The sequence below is a fragment of the Catharus ustulatus genome, chromosome 8 (genome assembly GCF_009819885.2).
Source record: "Catharus ustulatus isolate bCatUst1 chromosome 8, bCatUst1.pri.v2, whole genome shotgun sequence".
In the NCBI taxonomy this organism is placed as follows: Eukaryota; Metazoa; Chordata; class Aves; order Passeriformes; family Turdidae; genus Catharus; species Catharus ustulatus.
This window is the reverse complement of record NC_046228.1, coordinates 16,050,538-16,063,469: the sequence shown is the minus strand read 5'-3', so window position 1 is coordinate 16,063,469 and position 12,932 is coordinate 16,050,538. Positions and strand designations below refer to the sequence as shown.

Here is a 12,932-nt window from a genome sequence, read left to right as displayed (position 1 = left end):
GCCAGCATTTCAGTCCAGAAGTTAAGGACTGTGAAAGATTCAGTTCCTTCGGTAGTAGTCAACATTTAGGCAAAGACGGGAAACAATGCTTCGGGTGATTGTGGAATCTGCTACCAATATCCCTAAAACCAAGTTTGGGAAACCAGATCCTATCGTTTCTGTTGTTTTTAAAGGTAAGCAAAACTGTCATAAATGTAGTCAGGGAAGAAGACTTTTAAAAGATAGTGCCCTTTGTAAGTATTTGAAAATCTGGGAAAACATGTTTTCCTGAAATTACATCTGATGTCATTTTAGGGAAGACTTTTTAATTAAGACAGGAGTTACTTGAATGAACTTGGAACTGGGTGGAGCACATAGGTCTATTCTGACCAACTATACTTCTGTTTCAGGATCCACATTTTACAAGCTTTTCCAAAGGATTAGCCTGTTGCTTTAAAAAGAAATCTAATTGTGTAAATGAACCCACTTTTAATTCTGATACTGAGGATTACCTTGTTTTCCATCTGAAAAATCATTGCTGTCTTGATTACTTTGAACAGGCACTTCTCACTGTCACACACATACAATAAAATTGTGATTTATTGTTGTTACAAGTAGTATATTGAAAAACAGTAGTACTGTTTCTGAAGGTGTTTGATTTTATTTTAATTTGGTTTGGGCTTTTTTGTTGGTGGTGGTGGTGGGTTTTTTTTCACAAATGGAATTTCACATCAAAATTTTGCCTGTTGAGTTTATTTAATTACAATATTTTGGAAGGAAACTGTGATAAAATTTTTATCATTTTAGCATTTATATGTAAAACTAATTATGTTTATTTAGAGTATATGTGTTGCCATCATTACCTCACTTGGCTAGACTACAGGAATTTCTAGTATTGATTTATCTTTAAGGTGCCAAAACCTTTAAGCAATTTTGGATCATGTAATACATCAAAGCAAACTCTGACAAACAGGTGTCTTACCTCCTGGTTTCCTAGCTGTGCACTGAAATTCAAATGTATTTTAAAGTGTGAAAAATGCTTGCAGGAGTTTGTCATCTTTGGAAACCAAATCTGAAATCATGACAGCTGTAGGCTGGAAAAGGACAAGAACTGCACATGCAAAGTCTTAACTTTCAAAGGAACAAGTTTTCAGATACATTTATTTCAGCATCAAAAAGATGTGAAATTGTTCAGTTTCCTTTAGTTTCCTCCTTTTTTTCAAGGTTTGGTTTGGCTTTTTTTAACTACCCTGAGTGTTAGAACAAGTGGCAGAGCCTGTCTCAGTAGCTTTTGAAACTTCGTCATCCTTAAAATATGATTTTACTTGCTCTGCAAAAAGTGAATATACTGTAATTTCTCTGGTTTATTTCACATTGTGCTGCTTCTTAAGTGTCCATTTTCTCTTTCCAGTTCCTTGTCTTTCTTTGCTTTCCTGCTAGTTTTTCCTTTCTGTGTTGCCTCTGTTCCTGCAGTTTCAGACTCTAGAGCTGGTTTATGCCTTCCCTTCTTTATGCCTGTGTCTGTTTAATCCCTTCTGGTAATTTTTTTTTCCTTCTATGTGCTCTAATGCAATTAGGTTTTACCTAGTAAATATGAGTTACAGATTTCTTTTTCTTCATTGCTGGATTTCTTTTCCAGTCCTTCAGTTATCCAAACACAGGAATTGGACAACAGGCATTAAAGGAATTAATTTATGTTTATACTTTATATACTATAATTGGGATTTTTAATATTCCCAAGCATACTTAACCAGTGTCAGCTTCATAATTGTGGCAGGTTTTTAGTAGGATATTTAAATTCTCATTATGCTGCCACTTCCATTTATGTGATTTTACTGCATACCAACAGTCTGATTTTTCACTTCCTGTCCAGAGTGATTCAAGTGGGACACAAAATACAAGGCTTTTACCAACTATTAAGCAGCTCTGATTTAATTTGCAAGTGGAGTGCCTGGTTACCAAGTGCAAGGCATAGAGTCATATCTGAAATATGTTCAACTTCTTGCTGTTTGTGTTTACAGATGTTTTTTATATACAGTGCTGGTTCCCCTCTCACCTTGTTAATGTGTAGAGACAGGAAAACAGTCTTATTTTGGGAAGATTATGTCAAAGTGCATTAATCTTTAATTTTAGTCCCTACCCAGTATAAATCCTGGGGGACATAAACAAAAGCATTTGGGAGTGCTAGACTGGGACTATGACCATGGCCCTGCAGCACATTTTCGTGTTCTTCTTTGACTCTGGAGTGTTCTTGGTAAAGTCTTAGTAAACAGCACTCTGACAGAAAATTGCTGTGGAAGATGGCATTTCATTAGAACAGTATTTTGTTAAAATTTTAATTTACATGGTGATGTCAGGTTCAGCCTCCCATGGAAACACTGTCATTCAGCCTCAGACCTTTATATAGCCATGCTGAAGAAAAAGCTCATGATCCTTCAGCTGTTAGTATGAAAGTGACTGCAAATGTTTTAAGACATTAGGTTAATATGGTTTCACCCATGAATAGAAGAGATTAAATCTATTTTATCATTTAATTATATTAACTAGGCAGTTAATATAATTGTTACAGTGATGTATATTAGCTGTATATTAGGAGCAAATAGGCAGCTGTTTCTGTTCTGATATAACAGAGGAGTTTTGTGCAAGCATTTCCCTTTTATTTTTTTTTACACATTTATGTCCAGTCCAATGGGATGGAACTCTATTTACTTTAAGAACAGCTCACAGTTCAAAGAGGACTACACCCTGAGAGTAAATGAATATCGCTATCTGGAACTGGGTGCTGTTCTTGCAGAATTCTGAGTTTGTCACTCAGAGCATGAGACAATTCATTGGTCAAATTGATATAGAAAACTGGTTTTTTTAGCTGTTTGCTAAACTGACACTAAGTGATAATGATTAAATCAGTATAATTGCTTTGGTTTGTTAGAGCCTCATCTCAGCATGTAAAAATTGATTCAATTGCTTGTATGTGCAGTCACTGCTGGGATATTTAGTGCTTTGATGATTTGTTTTGGCTGTCTCATTCCAGTTTATGCAGTAAAAACTGAGGTGAAATGCCATTTAATTTGATTGATCCAACTTGATTCTATTTGTGCTTAATCTAAGAGCTTTTCAGCAGGCCTGCAGTAGTTCAAAGCTATTTTAGTTTGTATTTCAGTGTGTGAAAGAAAATAATTTTAGAGTGTAATTATTCACTAGATTTAAATTTTCTGTTTTGCAGAGAGCGAAATGATCTAAATTTAATTTCCAGGATTTTTGACGTCTGCCCGTTTGATCCTGCAGTTACTGCCACCATACAATCTTAATTCTCCTTATGAGAAAAGTTTTATGGGATACTTCCTTTCCCAAAATGCGATTCTCTCTTGAATCTTAGACTTAGGACTGTTGTAAAAGATAATGTTTACTTCTGCTATTCCCCACCTGCTCATGCAAGTTATAATAGAAAAAAACCCAAGATGGATACATGAAGTATTTTGCTATACTGTAATCTTTGTAATGATGGAACAATTATTATTTAAACAACTCATCTTAATTTTTTTTTTTGGACATTGAGCCACTAAATTCTGATTACAGTAATTTCCACCTGAGAATATTAACTAGCATGTTATAATCTAAGGTAGTATAATGTCTCCATCAAGATAAAGCAAATAGTGATTTCTTCTACAGTACCACAGTTCCTGTAGTTAGTTTTTAAAGAAACAAGTATCCAGTGTTCTACCTGTATCCACAATAATTTATTTCACGGTAGGGCCACACTAAAAATGGTGACTGGCCCTATTGCACAGTTTGTCCTGATGTGGTTTAGTCTTGGTTGCTATAGCTGCAGTCATTACCAGCAGAGGAAAACAGCCTGAGGACCTGAAACTTTTGTGAGCTCCTGGAATAATTGAGCAATCTACCTAACCCTTCTTGGCAGCGGGGATTTTTGATTGGAAGAAGAAAGAGCTTTGCCAAGAGCTTAAAAACAAATAGCACCACCACCCAGTGGATTAAAATACCAATAAAAATGTAATGAAAAGGAAGTCAGTAAAGAGACAAGAGTATATTCAAACTTTTTCCTTGAGGAATGTGGATGTCACACTCTGACTAAGATTATAACTAAAATTCAATGAAAGCTGTTCTTCCCAGTGTTTTTTCATCCAACTTTCACACAGATGCATAACAGAAGAAGGTTTTTTTCTCAGTGAAATCTGGAATATGCATATTAGTGGAAACATAAATCTTGCTTTTGTGAACATGGATAATTCAGAGTGGAAAATTTAGCCTCTTGTCAAGAATTGTTATGACTGTTGTTCAAGCCAGGACTCACCTTAGAGAGTTACATTTTAGCTTAGGCTGGGATCATAGGACTTTTATCCATTAGTTCCGTCAGAATCAGGTCTTTAATTTACTATCCTCTTTGCTAACAGCTGTAGCTGTTCCTTCTTTTTTCAGTGGCAGTGAAAACATCTTTTCATCTGCCATTTTCTAGAGGGACTTGGAGTATCAGTGCCCAACCCCAGATATTCTGGGATACCCAGTACTGAAAATGCTTTGTCTCCTATTAGAAAGCATAAAATTGGATTTCTCTCACTAGCTTGTTAATTAGTGCTTTGTTCTGCAAAATGTCATCCCACAGTATGGTATGTTATGAAAGCTCTTTCCTTTGTCCTACAACGTGAGTCAATATCCTGTATGAATTGTAGACAATTCCTGTTACATAAATGGGAGTCAGTTCTTGTAATTTGCAGCATGGGGCTGACACTTTCAGTACATCCCACTCTCATCCAATAAAAAAGAGCCACCACAGTCAGCAGCCTGACTAGTGGGTATATGAACTTGCCCATTTGGCATATCTTTACCTTCAAATAACAAAAATGCAATTATCTCTACTGGAGTCTTTAAAGATGTGGAGTGTGTCTGAAGCTTGGACTTCTTTTGCTGGCTGAGCATTTTGGACATCAGCAGCTGCTTTACACCCTATACTTAAATATGCTCTTTTCTTACCACTAATATATGCAGTCTCTGTTTTAAAGAGCTGTGTGTTTGTGCTCTTTCATGCTTCTGAGTGTCAAAAGACAGACATCCTCCATTGGAGCTATATCCATATATTGTAACTGAACAGGAAAAATAATGCCAAGCTATGTATAATTTGCACCCTCCATATTCTTACGATTTGTAGCTTGCCCAAATGCAAATTTTACCATGAAGTATGGAAAATTTGCAATTCTTGTTGTTTTTAGGCCACATTAGGTTCAGTGAAGTCATATCTGCATCTATGGAAACCATTTTTTCAGGAAGGATTGCATTTCCTCTTACATGCATGTGTATTTTGTCTGATATTTGCTCATTTAAACCAGATGGTGCTGACACATATCTTCTTAATTTTTTTTTCCATGTGATTTTATTCCAGAGCTAAACATTCAAAAATATTTTGTAACTCAAATATGGTAAATATGTAACACATTTTCTTTACTGCTCTCAAAAGTAGTACTTTACTGCTATCACGTAGAGATTACTGTTTGGTTTGATGTCTCTGAGTCTTTTAGTCTGTTTTTTTCATGATTATGGAAGGTGAAGCTAGGGGTCATGAAAGGTTGCAAAACCTAAATATTTATTTTGGTTTTTGGAAATGCAGCTAGCTGTGCTTAAATGAAAAAATGAAAAGCCTCAACTACTAAAATTGCCCAGGGGACTTCTTGATTGTAAAATATGCAACTTCTGGAAGAGATAAAAAGAATTGGAACATTTGGTTGAAATTTCAAACCTTCTTTAGAAAAGTGAAAGGAAAAATATTATATTTTTGTAGCGCTTTAGCAAAAACAAATACTCACAATTTGTTTGTATTTGCAGATGAAAAAAAGAAAACAAAGAAGATTGAAAATGAACTCAATCCTGTTTGGAATGAGGTAATTTTTTAAAAAATAAATCCTTGCTCATTTTAAGACAATGCTTGTAAGGTCCTTAAGTCAGTTCGAACAGCTGAGCATATTGTTGGAAAGATCTAGTGCTGTGTGTTCTTTGAAGGTGTTAGTAAGTGCAGGTGAATGGATTCATCTTGTACCATATACTACAGTTCATTAGTAATGTGTTAATGAAAAATTAAATGGATAACTGATGAATTTGTGGCCTGGTTTTGTTCCCACTTTCTTTTGATCAAAATGATACTCGGCCATTGTTTAGCCACATGTATGGGAACATAATGGGATAATGTATTGCATACCAGGAAAAGCCATACAGAATTAAAAGGAATTATGTATTGAATGTCCTCATGGTTTATTTGTAGGCCTAGTCTTATGTTGCATCTTCAGTAATATTTTTCTTGGGGAAAATATTTTCTCGTCAGTGTTTTTTCACAAAAATAATGGAAAGTTAGATTTTTCTTACATTTTGGAATTAGAATTATAAATAAAGGGAACACACAACTATTTGTTTAAAATCAATAGCAACTGAGTTCAGCCAGTAGTGGAGGGGATTAATATCAGATATTATGAATGACAAGACAATATGTATGTTAGTGTGAGGAAGTGGAACTGCAAAAGAAATGATGACTCACTATTAAACAATTTAATTGTGCTATTATTTCTAATAATTAGCAAATCAAATACATGCTATGAGCCTTTTTTACTTTACTTTTGCAAATGTAAGCTGGATTTGGTCTCTCACTAAATGCAAAATTTATTTCTGAATAATTTTGTTGTATATGTTACTCTGCTGTTAATTTTTACATAACTTGTCATTATAATTTGGGTTTTATCCTTTTTTTTTTGTTCAGATTGTTGAATTTGACTTGAAAGGAATTGCTCTGGATAATTCATCTTCCCTAACAATTATTGTGAAGGATTTTGAAACAATTGGACAAAACAAGTATGTTCCTTGTTTCCCTCTCCCCACCCACTCCCACCCCAGTATTAAACACAATTTTCAATACAGAAGTACAAGGGGAAATGGAACTGATAGCTGCTGTTTGCTGTGCTCTCTCTTTTCTGTCAATGCCAAGTCATGTTCTTAGTTGCTATCCTGAAAGGAAGTATGATCATATCATCTTCTTTCTTTTCTTTTCATGGCAGATCTCATGTGTGTTAGGCAAACATTCATGTTTACTCATAGTAGCCCAATTCCATTGTTAGCTTTTCTTTACTACTCTCTGCCTCCTCCCAACATGTGGATTCTGGATTTTACAATAATCTAACAACTCTGTTGTAAAATCGCTGTGTATCAAGCCAGTGCCCTCAGGTCTCTCATTCTTGAGATTCCTGCAGGTCAGTTAGGCAGGAATATAGTGCATGTCTCTGACTTCAGGGAGATCTCGAAACTTGAGATAGGAAGCTTATCAGTAATCAGAATTTTGTAATGGACTTTATAATGCATCAGAAAATAAAGGAAACTGATTCTCTGAAGCACCTAAAATGTTTCACTCTGTGCATGGATTCAAAGTTAAGCAGTCATGTGGTCGGTTTCTTCAAATTGTATTTGGAAATATAATCTAGACTCATATTTGTAACTCTTAACTCCCAGCTTCTGCAAATGCCTGTTTGTTTTGCTTGGGTTTATGCACAGAAAGTTGTTCAGCCCAACACCTTCAGTGTTTTTGAACATTGTTCTCTTTGAAACATTGTTCTCTTTGAAAACAAATCCTCAATAATATTGTCATATTTGCAATGTCTGATGTGTTTGGAAGGGATATTGTCAGGGATACAGGGTAATGGGGTGAGAAGTCAGAAACGCATGAGCTGGCATCCTTATTGTAACATGGTAATAGGAAATAGCATCTTGTAGTTCTTTTAAAGACACAAAGCTGTGTAACAATAGAAGAGATGTGATGAACATTCACATTTAGATGAAAGAGTCCATGAAAGGAGGGAATGTGGAATAAGTTTCTCACCCACCAACTGCATGTATGCATAACCTGTATTTCTGTAGAGTTACTGATTCTCTTTACTGAGTTGGAGAGAGATTTAGGACTACCCTATCATAGATTTGCTACTTTTTCACAGTATCCTCTTTTAATAATTAAGAAAAAGTCTATACTTAGATACATATCTGAAGTGCTGCAGCGTTTCAAAACAGTGCTCAGTGGAAGAGTGTGTAAATAACACTCCCATGTTTTGTCAGCAAGCTAGTTCAGGATTGGAAAAGTGGAGCACAATGCCTGTCTAAGGTCCTTACTACTGAGAGGTATTCTAATGACATTTTAAGAGACCCAATGTTTGCTTCTGTCATTCACAAGTAGACCCATTAGCTTGGGAGGTGTATTAGATGTCTAAGTGAAGAGAAATTCAAGCTGAAATCAACAGTATTCCCTTTAGAGATTCATGGTTTTATATATTTTATATTAAAATCTAGATTTAATTTGGATTTAGTTTTTGAGTGTAAAGAATATGTCTAAGGGCCTCTGTTGCCTGAGAACAAGCAATGAAAAGAACCTACACCATGTCTTTGGCTTTATTTTCTTTCTTCTGTTGGAAAATCAGTGGGATTTCTCTTGTCACATGAGTGACAACTTCTGCTCAAGTGTTCTGCTACTATCTGTGTACCGGCCAGAAGCAGAGCAGTGTTTCTCAGCCCAGCCTCCCTCTCTGGCTGCTCACTCACAAAGCTCCTGGCCAATACACACTCTGCTGTTCCTGACTAGTTCCAGACACCTGTCTGTTCCTATGCCCAAGAGGTGACTACAGAACCTCTACTACCCTCTGGAGCAACAGAGCAGGAGATTGCAATATAAGACGTGATTTGTTCCAGCTTCTAAAAGCTGATATTGCTGTTCATCCAGTCTGTTTTTAAACATGCAGGAGGAGTGCAGTGGATGTTTTTCTGCTTTTACACTGTGCCAAGGCACTGGACTCATTGCTTTGGTATGTTTCTGTAAATTAAGCCTGAAAGAGCATTTGGATATTTTTCCACTTCTTTGTTTTCCTGGAGAGAAAACTTACTCCTTCATTTACAGGATCACTAAACTTTTCAAATAGGTTAATGAGTGCTCTTCGTGGTGAAAAGTCACAATAATTGGAAAAGATAAATAAAGCAAACCACTGTATACAGACAGAACATCATAGGAATAAACCAGAGGACTCGTATGATTCATGCTTAGTTAGATTTTCCGGCATAAATATGTTTGAAAAGAGAACACATCTGTTTTCTATTACATCTAATACTGTTTGTAGAAAGATTTCAAATTCTCAGAACAAAAATCTTTATGCAGTTAAAAAAGTCCCAAAACCCCACAGGAATGTCAGTTGTCCCTGTGAGGTTAAGAGAATGAGCTGGAATTATGTGCTTCCCTGTGCCCTTTGTGTAGTTAGTAACCTAGTGAGACGGGAAAAACAGATTGGGCACACCCTTTGCTCTAACAGAAAAATGTGGCTACAATGAACAGTGCAGCAAATTATTTATTCATTACTAAGGATTTCTCATAGTTAAATAATTTCCTGATTGTTTAAATCCTCCTACAGCTGTACCCTTTTATGTGGATTCTTTTCCACATCAGTGTGACTGTACATAGTTGCAGGATTTCCTTGCATCCACTGCATGCAAGATCTAGACAGTTTAAGATTCAGTTTTGGGCTTTTCTTCCCTGTTCAAAATAGTATCCATGTTTTGCTTCTTTTCTAAAGTTTGTTCTTGCAAGGAGTATTATCAAATAAGTAAGGATAACACAATAAAGTTAAAATAATTAAATAGTTAAAAGTAAAAATAATTAAACATAGAAGGAATAACAGAGGGTGGGTGCTGGGTTTTGTAGCATACTCTATAACGAAATATACCCACTGAGATAGGAAAGTTAAGTATAGTAATTATAACTGCAGCATAACATCAAGTTTGCTGGTGAGAATCATAAATATAAACCTCTGCCAAAATAAACCCTTAAAAGTAGATGAAAATAATTTAAATGCTTGACTCTTTGAGTAATTTAAACCTTGGGGCTTCCAGCAGAAGTAGCATGTAAGCAGATAGAGGACATGATAGGCTAAAGAATTTAGTATAGATTGCTAGTTTCTGACCAAGAGGAACAATAAAATGGTTGGTACTGTGAATTGGCACTTCCTGATCCAGACATGGGTGTGAAGTTTCACTTCACTTGGTTATTTAGGGAGCAAACAGGAAGTGCTAACCGCAGCACTAACGGATTAATTAGCTCTGGCACAAATGCAATTCAGTTTTTAGTAGCTGGTCATCAGTAGTTCATTGATTTCATGCTTATAAACTAGGTATTTTTCTTTCATTGCTGTGAGAAAATTGTCATAGGCTTGGTAAGGTTCAAAATCAGCTTCTGAGTAGGGACTTTGCATTTATTTTTGGTGTTGTCTCCAGTGATAGACCAGAAAGTTTAAACTGCTTGTGGCAGATAGGGTTTTTGCTTTATTCCTGCAAAGCAGGAAAAGTTTAAGAGACCAGACTGATTGAGCATTATACCTGTAGAAATCTTAGGGATGGCCAAAAAGGTGCTTAAACAATACTCATTTGCTCTGATCTTCTGCTAAACAGCTGATGAATGAAAGGTCAGAGGATGCATTAAGCTATTGCAGTAGCAGAAACTGTCCCACTTGATAGTGTCAAAAGACTAGTGTGATCTGGAGTTAAATGGGCAAATGTTGATCTGCTCAGGCAGGAGGAAGAAAGCTGATATAGGTCCAGCAAAGAACAGTGTCCTTTGATGATGAACAGGTGGTAGAAAGTCTTTTCAGCTGTGCTGGATGGAAAGGATTCCTTGTCATCTTGTAAGTCATGGCTTCAGATGGAGATCACCTACAATCCTGCCCGAAGGTAAAAGTTCTTTAGAGCTCATAGGAACCCAGCAACTTCACAGTAACCATGCAGAGAACCAGGAGTCTAGTTACCTGTCAGAGGGAAGTACAGGAGCAGACCTTGCAGCAAAGTACTGAACATCAATGAACTGGTGATGGATATGAGCTCCCAACAGCTCCTGAGATCTGACTTAGCTGACAGCCCAAAGATTAGAGACCTGAGAGAAGCACGTCAGAAAAAAGGTTTTCGCTAAGACTTGTACAAACATGACAAAGATGATACCTAAGGATGACTTTGAGGCATTCCTTGTTACTTTGGAATGTATTACTTCAGTTGTTGAGTAGCTGTATGATCAAAACCAGACTGGACATAGTCATGGGGAACCTGTTCTAGCTGATTACGCTTGGGCAGAGGCACTGGACTAGATGATCATGAGTGATTCCTTCCAACCTCATCAGTTCTGTGGTTCTGATAAGGGAGGGGTAAAACATCCCAAATCCAGTGAACAGGATGACCTTGGGAAAGGCAGAATAGTGCCCAAAGTTTAGAATTTGGCTAAAGTTTAAAAGTGGACTAAGATAGTTTATAGACTGAATATTAAATTTCTCAGTCTTGTTAGAGTGGAAAAGGACTGGAGACTGTTGTTGTCCAGCCTTCTAAAGGAGGGAGAAATAAAGGCTTATAGATAGAGGGGCAGTATATAGAGGCAGCTGGTTGCAAGCAAGAAGTCTCTGTAACTCTTCAGTCTGCTGAAGGTGACCACTATTTTAAAAGTGGCTAGTATGCATTCAAATGTGTGCAGTTTTCATTTGTACAGGGCAATGAGGATGTAGAAATGGAAATGTACAGTGGAAAATTTCAAAAGCATTACAGGTGAACAGCAGTAATTGAGTTAATGTCACCAGATAGGAGGGTGTGGTTGCTGCAACATTCATCCTGATTATTTGAGATTACTTTAGGTGGGTTCTGAATTGATGATGCTTTTGAAGTCAAGTCTACATAAATTTTTACAGATGTGCATAGGAAAATATTTTCTTTCTCTAGAATCAGATTTGGCCTAGCTGCTTATGGGTAGTCTTGTTGGGTTTTTCCCTTCTGAGGCACCTCAAAATATGTAAGTTTCTGCAGCTAAACAGAAGTTGTTATGTGTAATACCTGGAAGGTGTATTTGGAGGAAATTGATCTTTTGTACTTAGGTATCCTAATGTACTTTGCAAAAAATTAATTTCTGTTCTCTTGACACAGTATTCAAGAGTAGCTATAACAGTGCTCTGCATCTTTAGCTACTCCATGAAAAAGCTCTGTAACTTCAGGGGACCTCAGTTAAATTCTCTGTGTACAGATCTTTTTTCTGCTTTAGCAGCAAAGCTGGTATTTTATTTGTAACGCATGTTCTTTGAAATATTTACAGGGTAAAATGATCTTGGTTCTTTTCATTGAAAAAAATCTCAGTTATTCCAGCAATCCACTTCAGTATGGGAGTAGATTGCTACTACATACCATGGGAATTAAATACAGTGCCAGGTATCATGACATCAGTGTCACACTAAGAAATGTTGCCTGAACTAAAAGTAGTCTCTTGGGTTAAAAGTACATGCAGTTTTCATCTTTCTGGGAGAGGCTGGGAGTGACAAAGTAGGCAAAAGTAGCTCAGAAGAGTTTACCACATGTCAGGTCTCTTTGAAACCTTCCTTTGATAGACCACTCTAGTACCATTAGAAACATTCTGAGAATTTAGAAGTGAGGAGATGAACCTATTCCAAAATTCAGAGTATGGGCAAGAAGATAAAATTTTGTGATTCTCTAGTAAGCATGTTGATTGCATTTGTTCTGTTTCACTGTTTTCATTACTAAAGACGTGGATGTGTCTGGTTTTGCCTCTCTTTCTGTGTAGTACAACAGCTGTTCTACCTAGTTTATATTCACTACTTCTCACCAGAGAGTTTGCAAATCTGTGTAGGGAAAGAAATTTTTATATTCTTTAGTTTACCAGTGAGAATTCAGTGGTGGAAATAAGTGACTTGGCTGTTGAAAGTTATACAGAAGATTATTTTCAAAAATACACGAAAAATAATTTCATTTTTTAACCTCTTTTAGGTTAAAGCTGTGGCTGCCATAAGGAACACCAACACATTTGAGTGTAATGAAACAGAAATGAAAAATTAACAGTACACATAATTACATGACATTTGCAATGGTCTTTTGCTATGCTTTGTGTTTTCAAG

General features: G+C 36.3%; 1 protein-coding gene across 2 annotated transcripts in view; it reads left to right on the top strand.

Moving 5' to 3' along the window:
* The window catches only part of MYOF (myoferlin), a 60,805-nt gene continuing 47,873 nt past the window's right edge, over positions 1-12,932 (top strand). For both annotated transcript variants that reach the window (XM_033066727.1, XM_033066725.1), the window contains exons 1-3: positions 1-173; positions 5,815-5,870; positions 6,737-6,828. In XM_033066727.1, coding sequence (XP_032922618.1) covers positions 86-173; positions 5,815-5,870; positions 6,737-6,828 — 236 coding nt within the window. In that variant the 5' untranslated portion in view covers positions 1-85. The remainder of the gene's footprint in view (positions 174-5,814; positions 5,871-6,736; positions 6,829-12,932) is intronic.